A 20,023-nucleotide genomic window follows, 5' to 3' on the forward strand; every position below is an offset into this window, starting at 1 on the left:
AAAAACAGAACAATGTGGTCCAGGGCCTACAGCTCAGATGTCCAAAAGTGTTGCAGAGTACACAGAAAGAAGATGGACACCGAGTGCTAGAGTAACTCAGCAGCTCAGGCAGCATCTCTGGAGAAAAGGAATCGGTGATGTTTCACGTCGAGACCTTTCTTCAGACTGAGAGTCGGGGCAGAGGGAAACTAGAGGTACGAAAAGGTTCCAAACAAATCAGAGCTGGTACCGATGACCAAGGAACGGTGGAGCCCACGATGGTTCATGGAGCGGAGCTGGCTTGAAGGGCCGAATGGCCTGCTCCTGCACATATTTTCTATGTTTCTACGTTGGCTGTGGCAGAGATGATGACAAAAGGATATATGGATGCAAACAGAGGAACTAGCGGAACGACAAGGATGGGGCAGGGCGGAGAGAGGGAGAGGATGCAAGAGTTACTTGAAATTAGAGAAATCAATCTTCATACCCCTGGGTTGTAAGCGGCCCACGTGAAATATGAGGTGCTGTTCCTCCAATTTGTGTGTGGCCTCTCTTTGACAGTGGAGGAAGCCCAGGACAGAGAGGTCAGTGTGGGAGTGGGAAGGGGAGTTAAACTGTTTGGCATCCAGGAGATCGCGTAGGGCAAGGCGTAGGTGTTCATCAAAACTATCGCCCAATATGCGCTTGGCCTCACCGATATACAGTATATCACATTTGGCCACATGTGTATAGACATAAAATGCTGGAGTAACTCAACAGGATAGGTAGCATCTCTGGAGAGAAGGAACGGGTGACTTTTCGGGTCGAGACCCTTCATCAGACTCATGGCCACAAGGTGGATCTAGAAATAAGTCTACTGCAAAAGGTATAAGAAGTAAACAATCACATTTAGATTTTAGCAATTAGTTTCCTGATTAAATTCTATCACATTAAAGTTCTTTCATGCTTTAGAATCTTTCGATCAATAGAATTTTAAAAAACTTTCGTTTTTAAGATTTTTGCTGATAAGTCAGCTTCCCACTGTAATCATATGCACATAGATACATCTTTATTTTATTCTTTGTAAAATATTAATTGAAAAGCTGACTAAAATTGTTTTTTTTTCTCTTCCTTTCATGCTGTCTCTAGGTATTCTTTAGTTTGACAGACTGTTCAATCTAATGCTAAGCAGAGAAAGCACCAAGAATCATCTTATGGTAGATAAAAATGATGTTTCGGGTTTGAGACCCTTCTTCAGACTGAAGAAGGGTCTCGACCTGAAACGTCACCTATTCCTTCGCTGAGTTTCTCCAGCATTTTTGTCTACCTTCGATTTTTCCAGCATCTGCAGCTTTCTTAAACAAGAATCATCTTATGAACACTTGTAAAAATCTTGTGAAAGTTGTGAACACTGCCCAGTCCATCACGGGCTCTGGCCTCCCCACCATCAAAGGGGTTTACCAGAGTCGCTGCCTCAAAAAGGCACACAGCATCATCAGAGAGCAACACCACCCTGACCACACTCTCATTTCACCCCTACCATCGGGAAGAAGGTACCGGAGTCTGAAAACTGTAACGTCCAGCTTCAGGAACAGCTTCTTCCCTACAGCCATTAGACTATTAGAAACATAGAAATTAGGTGCAGGAGTAGGCCATTCGGCCCTTCGAGCCTGCACCACCATTCAATATGATCATGGCTGATTATCCAACTCAGTATCCCGTACCTGCCTTCTCTCCATACCCTCTGATCCCCTTAGCCACAAGGGCCACATCTAACTCCCTCTTAAATATAGCCAATGAACTGGCCTCAACTACCCTCTGTGGCAGAGAGTTCCAGAGATTCACCACTCTCTGTGTGAAAAAAGTTTTTCTCATCTCGGTTTTAAAGGATTTCCCCCTTATCCTTAAGCTGTGACCCCTTGTCCTGGACTTCCCCAACATCGGGAACAATCTTCCTGCATCTAGCCTGTCCAACCCCTTAAGAATTTTGTAAGTTTCTATAAGATCCCCTCTCAATCTCCTAAATTCTAGAGAGTATAAACCAAGTCTATCCAGTCTTTCTTCATAAGACAGTCCTGACATCCCAGGAATCAGTCTGGTGAACCTTCTCTGCACTCCCTCTATGGCAATAATCTCCTTCCTCAGATTTGGAGACCAAAACTGTACGCAATACTCCAGGTGTGGTCTCACCAAGACCCTGTACAACTGTAGTAGAACCTCCCTGCTCCTATACTCAAATCCTTTTGCTATGAAAGCTAACATACCATTCGCTTTCTTCACTGCCTGCTGCACCTGCATGCCTACTTTCAATGACTGGTGTACCATGACACCCAGGTCTCGCTGCATCGCCCCTTTTCCTAATCGGCCACCATTTAGATAATAGTCTGCTTTCCTGTTTTTGCCACCAAAATGGATAACCTCACATTTATCCACATTATACTGCATCTGCCAAACATTTGCCCACTCACCTAGCCTATCCAAGTCACCTTGCAGTCTCCTAGCATCCTCCTCACAGCTAACACTGCCCCCCAGCTTAGTGTCATCCGCAAACTTGGAGATATTGCCTTCAATTCCCTCATCCAGATCATTAATATATATTGTAAATAGCTGGGGTCCCAGCACTGAGCCTTGCGGTACCCCACTAGTCACTGCCTGCCATTGTGAAAAGGACCCGTTTACTCCTACTCTTTGCTTCCTGTTTGCCAGCCAGTTCTCTATCCACATCAATACTGAACCCCCAATGCCATGTGCTTTAAGTTTGTATACTAATCTCTTATGTGGGACCTTGTCGAAAGCCTTCTGGAAGTCCAGATACACCACATCCACTGGTTCTCCTCTATCCACGCTACTAGTTACATCCTCGAAAAATTCTATAAGATTCGTCAGACATGATTTACCTTTTGTAAATCCATGCTGACTTTGTCCAATGATTTCACCACTTTCCAAATGTGCTGCTATCCCATCTTTAATAACTGACTCTAGCAGTTTCCCCACTACCGATGTTAGACTAACTGGTCTGTAATTCCCCGTTTTCTCTCTCCCTCCCTTATTAAAAAGTGGGGTTACGTTTGCTACCCGCCAATCCTCAGGAACTACTACACACTTAAACACTACAACCTCCATATAAGCTCTGAACTACATCGACTATTATTGTTATTATTGCACTATTATTGTTTGTTTGTATTGTTTATATCTACCTATATGTGCCTGTGTGAGTAATATATATATGTGTGTGTGTGTGTGTGCGTGTGCGTGTGCGTGTGTGTGTGTGTGTGTGTGTGTGTGTGTGTGTGTGTACGTGTCAATGTCAAGTACATTTGCAACAACAATCAAAGTTAAAAATAAAGGCATGCATCAGATTTTATGATTCATTTCCTTCAGTAGACCAAATTTTTATTAATCAATTTCTGATCTCATATGACTGCATGATTTTTTTTTAAATCCAGGGATAAAGAAAGCAAAGTTTCATTGTGATAATCACCATGAATAGCAAGTATGGTTTTCCTTTTTAATTGTTAACAAACTACATTGGAATCTACCGAGACCAAAATACCATTTTTCAGATTAGCCAAGCAAAAACGATTTAGAGATTAACCAGTTGATGGGATCAAAATGATAAGATATTTACTATTCACCTATTACAATACACACGTTGCATATTTTGTTTATTCGATCCCCTTAAAGAAGTCTAACAGTTTCAATTCAATAACTGTTATTCAAGATATAACGATGTGAATCTCTCCACTGAATTTGTTTCCACGTAATAGTACTTGTGGCATTGAAGACTCTCACTATTTCTAGTTTAACAGCGGCAATTATATGATACTCAAATTTCCTTTCTTTTGACTCATCTGGTCAAAGTTTGAAACTTCTGGGTGAGCCTGATAGCAAGGATGGATCTCCTGGACTATTTATGCCATTTAGTTCAAACGTTTCATATAAATTATCATATGCTCAATATATTAGAGAACAAAACCGCTAAACTGATATATGTTACTAACCACCTCTTTTGTATGGAAAAATCCAAGTATAAAGACTGACTAATAAGCAGTTGTATCATGCGGCATGAGCCAACTTGCTAGAGGCCTTTATTTCTGAACACAGTTGTTTCAGGACATGATCACATTGAAATATATTGCTGATGTGGCATCTGTATGCAATTTAACACACAATCTGCTTTCAGAGGCATAGTCAAACCTTGCTTTACCATGGGGGTGGGAGGGGGAGGTGGGGAAACGGGGGTTTGCATTCCGACAAAATAGTCCATGTTGCAATTTTCTGTATGGCAAAATTACTTCAACAGCACGCCCGTCAGGAATTGTGAGCTGAAAACAATAAATTCTGTGTTGATTTATTTACAATTTTTTCAGGGATTCCAGGAGCGTAAATTTTATTCTGCATCTCAAATATGTGGACAATGATTTGCGAATGATTTAACGGCGATTTTCCGTAACCCAAACGGCTGTAACGAGGGTAGAGTGTGTGGATAGGTAACCTGCACTTGTAATGGTAATGGCTGGAGTGTAGCAAAAGGTCTGAGAAATAGTGGCATTGAAGTGTTGGATGCTGCTGAAAACCCCAGAGAGTAGCAGTAAATAACAACTGCATTTTCAAACAAATATAGACGTAAAGGTCATTTCTTTTTCCAAAATAATACACCTTTCTTCTTGTCTCCTTGTACCGCAGTCCTAAATAATTCAGACTTATTTTCAATCCAGAATTAAGTCCTATAGAATTAAGCCAAGTAACTTGGTTTTTTTTTAACAATGCTATTTTGTCCATTTTGTGTCTAATTCATTATGGAAACCCGGACAAAATGTACTTCAGATTCATATAGTTTCAACTAAAGGAGGAATTGGGAACGAACCTGCTTATGATCAGGTCCAAGAAAAAATAACTAGAGTAGCCTGAATAGTGCTGATCCCTATTTCTGTTCCTTTGTGTCCACGACTTCTCTAACTTTTCATCTTTCATTCTCCTACACCACCATAACTTGCTCGCCCATTTGCCTTTGGTTAGTATTTCCCCTGTGAGCCTCACCGTTGCTTGCAGTCCTCCTCTCTGTTTTTTGCGGAGACTTTAGCTTGTACTTGTCCAGATACCTTGCATTCACTTCGTGATCATATTCAGTCTTGCAGCTATAGTTTTTTGTCACTGTCACCCTGCGTCCCCGTGGAGCTTTTGTTACAAATTACCATCCGTTAGTTCTGAAATATCATTTGGCCAAAAGTACTCCATTCTCAACACCTCCTCTGACTTCTGTTTAACATTCCTGTTTCGTGCGGCATTTTAACATTTATCCCAGTTCACTTTTCTTCCTTTTGGTTCCAACCACCGATGCAATGGCACACGCACACACAGATGGCAGAGGAACATAAGCAATGTATTTAACCACAAACATAGTAGACCATGCACAATGTGGGGCAAACTCAATTTCTGAGCTGAAACAATAAAGTATTTTGTTACAAAAATGCATTGCTTTATTCCAAAAAAGGGGAGAACATTTTTTTTCTGTCCAAAATAACCTTGATATTCCAGTGCCCTACAGTCATTTTGCATTATTAGATCAAAATGTCTATCTTTCTGAACATATTTTGTTTGTGTTTTGAATGTTTAATCTGTGGATTAAAAGACTGGACCAGTCAGACCAAAATAATAAAATTGATTGCAATGTCCAGTCCCCACAACTATATTCTAAATAAAACATTCAGAATTTTGAAATCAGATTGCTATACCACTATCAGTGAAATGTGTTGAAATAGACTCACCAATTATTTTTTGATGAAAGTTAAGAATGTTGGCCATGTTAAAAGAAAATGAACTATTCAGTCAATCAGAAAAAATCAAATGCAAGGCAGAAATGTGAAAAATGTATTTCCTCTGCATAAGGACTGGTGAGATCCTGTATCGAGCCATCTTTGGGACAAAAATACAGACTACAATGCTGACAGAGGGCTGTTTGTGTGTGAGGAGCTGTGGGGGAGGGAGAGGGAGTGGGGGAAAAGAACAGGAAAGAGCGAGAGATACGGTAAGAATATACAAGAGTTCAAGAAGAAATCGTAAACGATCCTAGCTCGAGGAATGCAATAACATTAACAGGGTGGCACGGTGGCGGAGCGGTAGAGTTGCTGCCTTACAGCGCTTGCGGCGCCGGAGACCCGGGTTCGATCCCGACTACGGGTGCTGTCAGTACATAGTTTGTACGTTCTCCACGTGACCGTGCGGGTTTTCTCTGAGATCTTGGGTTTCCTCCCACACTCCAAAGACATACAGGTTTGTAGGTTAATTGGCTTGGTATAAGTGTAAATTGTCCCTAGTGGGTGTAGGGTAGCTTTAATGTATGGGGATTGCTGGCCGGCGTGGACTCGATGGGCCGAAGGACCTGTTTCCGTGCCGTATCGCTAAAACTAAAACTAAAAACATTGTAGGGAAAGATGACTGCAGATAGGCTGAATTGATGAGAAAGTTAATAACTAATTAATCCCGAAGAATAAAAGACAATCATCATCCATATTGCAATTCGTTCCATTTAATTACTCTTGGTTGCTTGAGGTAAAGGCCTCCTATTGGTGTTGGTCCAATGTGTGATCCAGTCAGACCTCAGAAGCGAAGTCAGTTCACAGAGATTGGAAGAAGGTCTAGGTATATGGGGTGAAGTAGGTTAAGAATGTGCGATCTCCGTACAGGCAACAGCTGAGGTCAGCATCAAACCCAGGTCGCTGATGCTTTAAGGCAGCAACTCTACCGCTGCGCCGCTGTTAAGGAACCTGGAGTGGTCAAGTTGCCACGGTCCACATGGACACAAATATTCTAAGCAGAAGAGGATATTTTGCAGAAGGATTGTTACGAGCTGCTTGGGGCAAAATTGGAAAGCAAAATCACAAAAGGCAATAATCTCCAGATCATTACCTGAGCCATGTGCAAATTGGCAGAGGTTAAATGAGATTAGAGAAGTAAATACATATCGCAAAGATTGGTGCAGGAGAAATGTGTTCTGATTCACAAGTACTTGGAGAAGTGAAACCGGTCCTGTTGGAACAGTCTTCACTGTGTTGGCACGGTTATATAATGGCAAATCATATGACCAGGGTTGTGGATATTCAATGGTACTTCAGTTGTCACAAGTGCAAGTGCACAGTGATAGTGGTTCATGCTTATTACACCAGCGGAGGGTACAGACCATGGAAAGTTGAACAAGTCAAAAATCAGAGAGCAAACGCACAGGGTTGTGAAGGGTGAATGAGAAAAGTCAAACCATGACTCAAGGGGCAGAAAATAGATGTGAAAGTGTGCAGTAGACATTAGAACCAGAATAAATAGCAAGAGCAAAAAGTCAGAGTTTTAATCTGTTCTTTAATCTAAATGCACACCGGTTTTTTTTTAAAGAAGATAGATGAGGTGATAGCACAAATAGAAATACATGTGTTTGACTTATTAGCATTTATACAGGCACAGCTGCAGTGTGACCACAACTGGGAACTCAATATTCCACTTTATTTGATCTTCGAAAGTAAGGGAAAAGGAGAAGGGTTGTGGAGGTGTTGCTAATCAAGGGCGGCATCGGTGCAGCAATGATCATGTACAGTGGGTCACAAAGTGGAATCAGTTTGAGTGGAAATAATGAACGGCGGTTTGGGACTGCCCCGTATGCCCCTAAAGTATTGCCTCAAAGTGGGCAACAGTCTGAAGAACGGGTTGGAACCTAAAACATCACCTATTCCTTTTCTCCAGAGATGCTGCTTGACCCGCTGAGTTACACCAGCATTTTGTGTCTATCTTTGGTATAAACCAGCATCTGCAGTTCCTTCCTACACATCTAAATGCTGTCTAGATCTTACACTGTTCAAAAATGGACTCTACATTTGCTAAGGGGGTGTAAACGTATCACAAGAATAGTTACTCTATTTGGCCCATTTATTCTGTCTGTACATATTCTACATTAGAATGAGCCATCTCATCCTATTCCTTTGCCTTCTTCCCTTAGCCCTGATTAATTTTTTCTTTTCACTCTGTGCCCAGCTCCCCTTTCAATGCTACCATTGAATCTAGCTCCATTGCTACTATTTGCCAGGTAAAAATATCATCCCTTATGTAAACACAAAAAGCTGGAGTATCTCTGGAGAAAAGGAATAGTTGATGTTTCTGCACATGGGAGGAAGTGTATATGGGGTAATAGTTGGGGGCATGTATGAAGGAAACTACAATTGGCATTGGTGCTCTTAACCTGTATATTGAATGGACTAAAATTGCTAGGCATACTATGGAAGAATTTGTGAAATGCATTGGGGAATTGCTTCTGAGACCAATACACTTCAGAATCTACTCAGGAATAGACTACTTTAGACTTGTTAATAAGAGATCTTGCGTTTAACAATCCTCTGGGGAGGCATGATCATAACATGATGGAATTCCTGAAGCAGGATGTGGTGAACACCGCATGTCCAAAGGCAATGCCCTTGATTTCAATAAGGGCAATTACAAGGGTTTGAAGGGGGAGTTATTGAGAGTATTCTGGTGAAACGGGCTCAAGGAAAGGTCAGAGAATGAATAGTGACTATTTCATAATATTGAGCAGAAGCTTACCCTATTCAGAAAGAAGGGTCAAGAGGAGAAATGAACTGTTCATGTGCTGTACTGCTCTATGTTCTATAGAAGTATATAAAATCATGGCAATGTTGCCAGGACTAGAGGGTGTGAGCTATAGGGAGAGGTTGAGTAGGCTGGGTCTCTAATCCACGGAGCATAGGAGGATGAGGGGAGATCTTATAGAAGTATACAAAATCATGAGAGGAATAGATCGGGTAGAGGCACAGAGTCTTTTACCCAGAGTAGGGGAAACGAGGGCCAGAGGTGAAGGGGAAAAGGTTTAATAGGAATCAGAGGGGTAACTTTTTGACAGAGGGTGGTGAGTGTATGGAACAAGCTGCCGGAGGAGGTAGTTGAGGCTGGGACTATCCCATCGTTTAAGAAACAGTTACATGGATAGGACAGGTTTGGAGGGTTATGGACCAAGCGCAGGCAAGTGGGACCAGGGTAGCTGGGACATTGTTGGCCGGTGTGGGCGAGTTGGGCCGAAGGGCCTGCTTCCACACTGTATTACTCTATGACTATGACTCTAATAGATAGTTGGCACCTTTTTTCCAGGATGGAAATATCAAATACTAGACGGCATAGCCTTAAGGTGAGAGGGCAACGTTTAATGGAGATGTGCAGGGCAAGTTTTCATTTTACTAAAAGGGTGGTGAGTGCTTGGAACGCACTGTTGGGATGGTGGTGGGGGAGAGGCGATAATGACATTTGTGGGACGAAGGGCCTGATCCTGTAATGTGATACTCCATGAACCATCTATGGTTAACAAAGAAGAGTTAACTAGAGCTGCAACATCTGAGATGGTGGGTTAAGCAGTAAGCAGCTTACACTGAATATTGTAAGAAATGGTAAGGTAGCAAAGATTAGGGTGTTTTTTTAATGATACAAAGGCGTAAACTTATTTTACCCATATATCAGTCCGCTAGAACTACACTCATATAAATCATTTTTCATGTATAAGACTGTGAATGCGACTGTCCATTACATTGAATTCAAATGCAACCACAATTGATTCAAGAGAGAGTTAGATTTAGCTCTTAGGGCTATGGAAAGAAGGGATATGGGATATTGTGGATGATCACCCATGATCATATTGAATGGCGGTGCTGGCTCGAAGGGCCGAATGGCCTACTCCTGCACCTATTTTCTATGTTTCTATGAAAGATAGTGGTGAATGATAGCAAAGGTTGCTGGCTGTCGAGATGGAATGTGGCTTAGAATTATCCAAACACCTTGTAAACTCATTCGCTTATTCTCCACAGCAACCAATGGAACTCTGACAGTGTATATTGTAAAACATTAAAGACTTCTGGTCTGCTAAAATTCCTTCACATAGTTTGGTGCCAATTTTGCTTTCAAAAGTACTGTGAATCTCTTCATACATTTGATCATAATGAAGAACTACCTAACTGCATATTATCATGCATGCAATAAACAATCCCTTGCCCCACTATTCAGTGACATAACATCTGAGCTTCACTGCATTGGTTTTTAACATCTAAACTCTTAGTCTGTTTACTGCCTTATTCCTTCCATATTCTAACATCATTACATACAGTCTGCATTCTCAATAAAAGGATAGATCAAAGTATTTGCGTGCCACTTTGCAGCATTATTTTTCATTACATGAAATATATAATCAAAACTGTGATGCATATTAATTACATCTACCACTGCACCTTAGCACCATGCCTCCAAATAATGTATGTCATTCTTCGTGTGTGTGAGAGAGAGGGAGACAGAGGCAGAGAGAGACAGACAGAGACAGAGAAACAGAGAGAGAGAGAGACAGACAGTGAGAGACAGAGAGATTATTTCCATGTACTTTATTTTCCTATTTATTATTTGACAAAATGTTTGCAATTTGCAGAAAGCTTTAAGCAAAATAAGTATAATCTTTCAAGAGATAAACAGATATTAATTATTTTAATTATGTAATAGTATTCTCACTGTCCAAATAAAGATCCTGCAGGTGTGCTGTTTATATGTTAATTAAATTCATTTAATTATTGATTTCAGTTAATAACATTCAGAACATTTAGGTAATTTTCTGCAGTACATATCAAATGGCAAGGCAGAATTTCAATCCACAGACTAACAATGATTTAAATCTAGTGTTAAGGGTTGGCATGGAGATCCATTAGAACTGAAACAACAGGCTAATCATTTATATATTATTTGTGCTTTCTTGTAGACTTATAGTCATGTCAGCTCCACTCATATATCAATTGAAGTTTTGGTATATAATAGGGATACTTTCTTTGTAATTCAAATGTTCAAATGTAATTCAAAAACTTGTCCTATGTCACATTCTGCAATACCTAGTATCGGTTCCTTAGAAATAGTATTCAGGATCAAAAATGTCACAATAATATTCTGTTTGCATTCTACTGTTTAATCCAACTGCTACAAATCATTTAACAAATGAGAAGCTGATGTACCTCTTCATTAATCATTCTTAGCTGGTCAATGGGATGTTATTACTGAAGTCACAACTAAAATTAGAAGCGTACTGTTTTCTTCATTTACTACGGTATCTTCAACTCTAATCGTGTTATAATGGAACAAATTTGTAATTCAGAATCTTTGCTAGAACCCCAGTAAAAGCACTCTCTTGTCATAATTGTTGCAAACATTCCCAGCTGAATTTGTTTTACATCAATAGCTGAGTTGCGCGCTTTGTTCTCTGTCACTGAAATATATATGCACACATATGAGAAAGGGCTCAGAGTCACCTATATAATCCCTTTCTTTTGGAAATTTACTGGCATAGAGGGGGGTTTAAATAATCAAAACCACTTCTCACTTAGCTGGGTTCACTTTAAACTCCTCCAAAAACAGGAAAGACCAAACAACCACTCTTTGGAAAAGACAGTGGGTTTAACGACTTTACATAATAAGTCCCACCTGCTGTTCCAACCCACTGGGTCATAGATCGAATAGTGAAGAAAGATACATCTGAGCTTCAAAAGTACTGGAAGTGGCAAAACTACAAACACAACTAAAATACGGTTTAAAATATTCAAAATGTACTGGAAGTTTGAGCAAGTACACCTAATCCTGGATATTTTTTTCCCAGAGCAGATTCTCACTTATTAATCATTATGTTTAGATCCAAATGCAAAAAAAGCTTTTGGATGTTAATAAATAAATTGAAATAAAAGCCATAAAGAAATAAACAACATGCAGACTGCCCACTGAAATCATGTGAACTACAAGAAAATGTGTGAACTAGATGTTACCTGGTTATATTGGGTATACACAAGCAGCTGCATCTTCTTGGTACTGGAGAAGTCAGATTACTGTGTCCCTCTCCATCACAAGAGAATCCTTTCAGCTGTGTTCACCCTTACAGTATTCTTGTATTTTTGCCTGGCTGTAATGGAAGGTTCAGCTCCTGCATCATCTAAACAACTCTGTTAACATTTACCCAAGAGCAGCTTTCTCTTTGTCCAGTCCCTGTCTCCCAACAGATGTCATCCAAATCTAATCAAGCATAAAATGGTCATAAATATTTCTTTCTGGTAGATTTCACATCTACATTTCATGCGGGGACATGATATTTTCTAATACCTCCAGGGAGCATCTAATGCAAAAAACAGTTACTTACATTCATGAGTCATGTTCTGATGGTAATGTGAAGAGCGTGTTCTCAGTTCAAAGAAAACATAAAAAAGCACAAGATGCTTACTCGGCTTTTAAGTGCCACGCATCACCATCTCCACTTAAGCATTACATTATATTGCTTTGGTAAATAAAAAGCAACACAAGGCAATGCATTCAATGCACCACCGGCAATGTGAGCAGCATTACTTTATTCAATCTTCATGTTTTGTTTTATAAAACATGACTCAAATTGATTTTTTTTCCAAGTTGGCACTTCATTTACTTCATTCAGTGGTGTAGGTTTTTTTTAGTGCACTTTGTTAAATTCTTCACATCCACTTTTTCTTGTTTGATATCGTTAACGGTATATTCGTGGCTTCTGTCAAAGGAGATTTCTTTTGTTAATTGACAAGGTGTCTAGCCCCCTGAGATTCCTCCTCTTTAACATCGAGAACCACGTCTAAATATGTGTTACATGCGCGACTAGGTGGATAAATTAACAGTACGATTAGTTGAATGTTGGATAAAATCTAACTGTTATTGTAGGAATGACTGCAAGGTGAGCAGAGGTGAGCAAGGGGAACTATGAATTGATGATAATTGACATAAAGAGGAAAAGGGATATATATATATTATATATATATACACACAAACACATATATACACACACGCACGCACATATACACACAAACAAACAATAATAGTGCAAAGACAAAACAATGCCTCTAAGTCTATGCAGTTCGGAGCTTATTTGTAGTGGTACATAGATACATAGACAATAGGTGCAGGAGTAGGCCATTCGGCCCTTCAAGCCAGCACCGCCATTCAATGTGATCATGGCTGATCGTCCACATTCAGTACCCCGTTCCTGCCTTCTCCCCATACCCCTTGATTCTGCTAGCCCTAAGAGCTCTATCTAACTCTCTTTTGATGCATACGGTATTAGTAATATATTGTATTTATGAATAATCATAGATTAATACATTGTCAAAAGCAATACAGCTCAGTCTGAAAGCAGTATTTTCGATCTAAACAAAGGAAACTGAGAGTACAAGAGTCAAGTGAGCTGTGGTACACTGAGAAACTACATTACAGGGTGTAACAATGGATAGAGGAGGGCCAGCGTTGAAAGATGTATTATGAATCGCTGCAAATTTACATTCTTATAAATGGTCAAACCATGGAATACAGGAGAAAGTAAAAGTAGTATTAAATCCAAGGTAAATTCAAGTATTAATTCCATGGTAAAAGTAGTATTAAATCCAAAGTAGTATTAAATTTGAAGAAGGGTCTTGACTCGAAACGTCACCTATTCCTTCGCTCCATAGATGCTGCCTCACCCGCTGAGTTTCTCCAGCATTTTTGTCTACCTTCGATTTTTCCAGCATCAGCAGTTCTTTCTTAAACATTAAATCCAAGGAATCCTTTTATAAAAAGACAATAATTGAGGATCGTGTGCATTTCAGAATTCAGTAAAGGGTGACCAAAAAAGCCATGAATAAAGAATAAAAAGGTCCTTCACAGGCTGTGGCCAGTAGGATGCTCTCAGGAATAGTGTCTGGACATTTGTGAGCTATGTTGACAATTTGGTTGAGAGGAACAAATGCAACATTCTAAGTTTGTGGATGAGAGGAAACTATGACGGAGTGTAAGTAGTGATGAGGATGCAAAATATTCTTCAAGAGGATATGAATGAAATGAATGAGAACGCAACAACAAGGCAATTGGAGTACAATTTGGAAACATGTGAAGGCTTCTATTTAGTAGATAAACTGGAAATTCAGTGGGGTTTTTTTTTCAACTGTAAGAATTTGAGAAAATGGTGATTTTCAATAGGATATGGTTGTTTTTGTACATGAATTGGTACAAGCATACATGAAGATGAAAAAGCAATTAAGAAGCCAAATGGTATGTTGCCTTCACTACAAATGTATTTGAGTACAGGAGTAAAGATGACCTCCCGCAGTTACATCGGGTATGGTAAGATTTTACCACAGTGTACCATCCATCTGTGTACCACCTTCTAATGGAATTAACTGCTGCAGCGGGAGTGCAGCAATGTTTCATCAGTCTAGTTTCTGGGATGGCAGGTCTATTTTTTACAAAGATGCAGCTTGGAAATAGACCCTTCAGTCCACATTGAACATCGATTGCCAGTTCATACTACTTCCATGTTATCTCACTTTTGCATCCACTCCCGACACACTGAAGGCAATTACAGAGTCCCATTAACCAAATCCACATGTCTTTAGAATGTAAGGAGGGGAACCTCCCACAGTCACAAGGCAAAAGTGTAAACTCCTCACTGATAGCATCCGAGGTCTGGATCGAACCCAGGTCTCTGGCATTGTGAGGCAGCAGTTTAACCAGCTGTGCCACTGTACGTGAGGAATGACTGAGTGGGCTATACAGCTATCCTCCAGGTGGTAGAGGAATGAGAGGTGGCATTAAGATATATAAATTACTCTATGAACTTATAGGGTAATGTGAGGAGAATGTTCTTTCTTTTAAAGTAAGGAATCTTTAATCAACAATCACAGTCTCAATATAAAGGGTAAACCAATTTGGCCCGAAATGATAGAGATGATGCCACTTTGGAATTCTCTATTATGGAGGGCTATGATGGCTCATTCATTGGGGCGAGAGATTGCAACCTTCACGTGCTCCACCCTGTTTCGACAAATGCAATCAAACTGGCGTGCACAAACAGAGGATCAAACAGAACAAGTTGTCTTACAACTTTAGGCTGTGCACGCCATAGGCAAGAAGAAGCACATTCATTGATTGCAAGAAAATTTAAATCATTAGATCTCTGGATATTAGAGTAATCAAGGAATATGGCAAAAGAGCAAAATACATGTAATTGTGGTAGAAGCTCAGCCACGATCTTGTTGCAAGTTAAAGAATCTTCGAGGGGTTGAATGGTCTACTTAATTATGCCCCTGTCCCACTTAGGAAACCTGAACGGAAACCTCTGGAGACTTTGCGCCCCACCCAAGGTTTCCGTGCGGTTCCCGGAGGTTGCAGGTGGTTGCCGGAGGTTGCAGGTAGTGGAAGCAGGTAGGGAGACTGACAAAAACCTCCGGGAACCGCACGGAAACTTTGGGTGGTGCACAAATTCTCCAGAGGTTTCCGTTCAGGTTTCCAAAGTGGGACAGGGGTAGAGTCATAGAGTCATACAGCATGGAAACAGATCCGTCAGTCCAACTTGCCCACACCGGCCAACATGTCTCAGCAACACTAGTCTCACCTGCCTGTGTTTGCCTCATGTCCTTCCAAACCTATCCTATCCATGTACCTGTCTAACTATTTCTTACACATTGGGATAGTCCATGCCTCAACTACCTCCTCTGGCAGCTCATTACATACACCCACCACCCTTTGTGTAAAAATGTTATCCCTCAGATCCCTTTAAATCTATTCCCCTTCACATTGAACCTATGGTCCTCGATTCCTCTGGACTTCTGGATCAATTCCTTATAAGTTCTTATGCTCCCTTCACTCGGGGAGCTTGGCGATCTGGACGATTTTAGGTAAAAATCACGTGGAGAAATATGAGATTAAATGTTGCCCAATGACAAATTATATGTTTGACAATTAATTTATATGTTTAGAATTTCCAAAATCACGGCATAAAGTATTTATATTGAGAAATACCTAATCTTTACAGTTATTTTTCTTATTTTACTTCATACTTTAAAAATAACAACTGGTTTAATATTACAATAAATGTCCATTAAATCCATTCTGACAAATGTTTTGCCTAGTTTCATGTGTGAATATATATTGTGCAGGTCCATAAACATTACATCAGTGCCTACATTTCAATCATTTAAATGTTAAAACAGCTCGATTATATTCAACTAGTTACCGTCATTTTATTGCTGATTTTTAAAGATAAAATGCTGCACGTAATTTGAAAATTAAATAAAATGTCACGTCTCACCAGAAGACTTTTATAACCACTGTAAGAAACGAAAGCAACTACAAAATAAACTTGAAGGGTGAGCCCTTCAAGACCATCACTTGATTACTGTTAGTCCAATTAATCTCCCAGGCAAAACATTTGCATTAAATCTTTGCTTGATGAGATGGATATTATACAGACAACGACATGCGACACAACTTTTAATTTTGTACATCCCTGAAGGCTTTGGTGATTCCACCAACTACAAGTGGAGGATGAGTCAAATTTGCCAAGATGGTTTGAACAGACTAGCATACACCTCTCACACACATTAATTAAATACTCCCACTGGTCTGTTAAGATAAAGACTTGACAAACAACAAGTGCACCAGCTGCATTTTACGTGCAAGCGCCGCTTTAAGTTTGCTGTTTTCACCGAAAAACAAAACTGGCTTAAGGAAATTTGTAAAAGCCTAGCCTTTGGTTGGCTTTTAGAGATGGCATATTTAGCAACTGTATGGAATAAACTTCCCTCGCAGTTATCATCACTGCATCACTAAATAAGACAGCAGACTTTTAAGTACCAGTTTCGAGCTGTTAGAGCCCTGCTCTCAAGGCATGTTTCATATGCAATCCTGTGGGAACGATATCTGAAGACAAGCTAATGCAAAGGCGAAAGCATTTCAATAAACAGTCATCATTTCTTTTTGTTAGTACCTTTGTGCTCCAGCTCAAGGTCCTGTCATCCATTTCCTTCCAGTGCTCTGAAGTTAAAGTAGTATCATCTATAATCCAGGCTGTGCATGCACGTTATAAATAAGAAATAAAAGAGGCTTTCACTCCACTAGTTCTGCATTAGCTGCCTGTCCTCTGCAGCTCCAGATCTTGATCATTACCAATAAGACTTACCTATCCGTGCACAATGTGTTAGCAGTGAAATTCACCTTACGTTAAAGGTAGAAACAAACAACATTTTATATTAGGCAAGGTCTCATTTTCAATTGTTGCAATTCATTTAACATTCAACCTTATAGACCCATTTTGTACTGACAAGGCCACACTCTATTTACATTCTAAATGAGACCAGTTAGATGCCCTATAGCAATCTGGTTAAAACAATGATTCTTTTGGACATTCTTCAGTACACTTTACTTTAGAAAGAAAAGCAGATTTCAATTTCAAAAGCAAAGAATTTAGGTGGATAAATTGGAGGATATAATATCCATTTCTTCGATACGATGGGTAACGGTTCAGTTTCAAATTTATACAGGATAAGGACAAGCATATTTTAATGTGACGTGACCGCATCTATTAGACTTGGAGGGATGTGACACTTCATGCATGTGGCACTTACATATGCCGGAAGTATGCAGAGCAAGCAGATCATATCAATCCTAATGTGATCCTTATTGAATACCAGCTGCCAAATCAGACCTCGATCATCCAGCTAATGCCATGTATTAAGCATGTGGAAAAACAAGGACTTAGCAACGAAAAGAATGCTGGATGCCCACATCCTACAAGCAACCTGTGGAGCCTGCAAGTCTTTAATAGCCAGATTATCCTGTGGTTTGACAACATGTGTGCAAGCGTTGTTGAAGCTATTTGCCGCATGTAGCCTCAAACCATTGCTGCCATACATGGGGATTTAGGAGCCGCTTCTTTGCGTCTGCAAAACAGTGAGGAAGAGAATTGTCCGTAGGCCACTGACAAGTTCCCAGTAGAGGGAGAAAGAAAGAAGGGTTGCCAGAAGAAATACTCATCCTCAATAGTGAATAATTCATCTACAGTCACCGAAGCTCGAATAAATGGGACACTCCATTTTAAAGGGTGAGTAGACAAAGGTCTGTCATTTGTCACGTTGCACCTGCGTTGCAGAGAAAGATAGATGCAAAATGCTCCAGTAACTCTCTGCCTCAGTGGGCGGTGGAGGCAGGTTCTCTGGATACTTTCAAGAGAGAGCGTGATCGGCCTCTTAAAGATAGCGGAGTCAGGGGATATGGGGAGAAGTCAGGAATGGGGTACTGATTGTGGATGATCAGCCATGATCACATTGAATGGCGGTGCCGGCTCAAAGGGCCGAATGGCCTACTCCTGCACCTATTGTCTATTGCCTATTCGGTCAGGCACCATCTCTGGCGAAAGACCATGTCCACTCTGCTAACGAAAGTGAAGGCTACTACAGCAATGAATTTCAGATTCCAGATTTGATCCAAGCTTGTACCAGGAGCACCAGTAACTTAAAATTAAAATGTCAGTGCACGGCATTGCATTTGATCAGCAACAAAAGTTGACTTCAAATGCTTTTCCAAGGGGAAAGAGGATGAAGGGCCAGGAGCAAAGAAATGCTTGAGAATCAGTCTTCCCAATGGACATGAACCAACAGCTCCTCCTATCTTACTTTGAGGACACCAAATGTGCATCTGGTGATGCAGAATCAACCAAAGGATTTTATTCTCTGAATGAACAGCTGAACGGCCAACACCTCAAACAATCGGGATGGTCAATCTGCGATATTTTGGGAGCTATCTTCATTCATACATCTGGAACAGCCTGCTAGGCACTCTATTTCGGGATGAACATGCCAATTCAAAATACACATGAGATATATTCTGAATATATGTTTCCTCATACCAGGAGACCCATCGGTCATCAGATGGAATTGATGGACCATGCGAGGCCAACAGATGGAATCGCTGTTGTGATGAAACTACATTTACCGGGTCAATACAACTGGCACACTGTCCACCAGCCATGAGTTGTGTGCATCGTCTACAGAACACGTCGCAGCAACTCATCAAGATAACAAGATTGAAGCTTTTCCAGCACGTTCTGTTTTTGTATGAAACACTACATGACAATTTAGTTCACAAGTGCGAAAATGGAGCTGGCCGCAATTTCATGCTGGAAAGGATTGTCCCCAAGTTCCACATCAAGTCATTTGCAAGCTTGGAGCTGATTTCACTACAGAAGGCAGTAGAGGCCAATTCACTGGATGTTTTCAAGCAGGCACGGTAATCGCTGTCAAAACATGGAGGGGACACAATGTCTTGGCGGCCGCGCGCGCGCACGCGCACACCGCGAGGCTTCAGCCGTGGGCCCTGTCTAGTATCTTTGCTGTGGACGGTAACATCGGGAGCTGACCTGGTTGGTGACCGACTCCGAACTCCAGCAACAGCAGGTTTGTCCGCCCCAAATCGTGGGGCTTGAATCGGCCCGTTCACGGGGCCTTTCATCCCTCAGCGGTGGCTTCAACATCGGGACCCTCGATCGCCTAGACGCAGCAATTTGACCGCGGGGCGATGGAAGATCCCGGGCGGTGATAAGCCCCGCGAACGGGATTAGTCAAGCTCCGCTCTATGATCTTTGCTCCACGGACGTCTCCCTCCTCCAATCACCGCGCTCTATCCTCAGTCCCACCCCACTACATCCGCCTCTGACCGACATCTCCCTCCTCCAATCATCGCGCTGAATCATCATGGTTCCCCCCCCCCCCGTCCCCCCATTGCCTGCAGACCGACATCTCTCTGGTCCAATCGCCGCCCTCGATCATCAGTCCCACCCCCACTGTCTCACGGAAAGCGGAGATTTCACCGAGTTTTGCAATCCAGATTACAAAAAATGGGGAGGATCGTCCCCCACCTCTCTAAACGGGGGGGGGGGGGGGGAGGGCGTGTGTCCCCTGCCCGCCCCCCAGGATTTCCACCCCTGTTTTCAAGAAAGAGTTAGATATATCAGGGTGCTGATTTCTGATCATATTGAATGGCGGTGCTGGCTCGAGGGGCCGAAAGGCCTACTCCTGCACTTGTTTTCTATGTTTACCCACGCCCTCTGATGTTTCACATACACTGTCTGGTGGGCCAGTCCGTACATCAAAGCATTCCATTCTGCACCAATGTCAGTATTCTCTGTCGGCTACCCGCTTCCAATCTCTCATTTGATTCCTTTGCAGTAGAACATATG

The 20,023-nt window shown here is 41.2% G+C and overlaps 1 protein-coding gene across 10 annotated transcripts in view; it reads right to left on the reverse strand.

Annotated features, from left to right (window-relative positions):
* Positions 1 to 20,023, reverse strand: part of foxp1 (forkhead box P1) — a 486,565-nt gene that overhangs the window by 215,656 nt on the left and 250,886 nt on the right. The window contains exon 1 of one of the 10 annotated variants that reach the window (XM_033036709.1): positions 11,790 to 11,864. The exons of the other annotated variants lie outside the window; for them this stretch is intronic. Within the exon in view, the coding sequence (XP_032892600.1) occupies positions 11,790 to 11,822 (33 nt within the window). The 5' untranslated portion in view covers positions 11,823 to 11,864. Of the gene's footprint in view, positions 1 to 11,789; positions 11,865 to 20,023 lie in introns of those variants that run through there. 10 annotated transcript variants of the gene reach the window in all.

The sequence above is a fragment of the Amblyraja radiata genome, chromosome 18 (genome assembly GCF_010909765.2).
Source record: "Amblyraja radiata isolate CabotCenter1 chromosome 18, sAmbRad1.1.pri, whole genome shotgun sequence".
Classification (NCBI taxonomy): Eukaryota; Metazoa; Chordata; class Chondrichthyes; order Rajiformes; family Rajidae; genus Amblyraja; species Amblyraja radiata.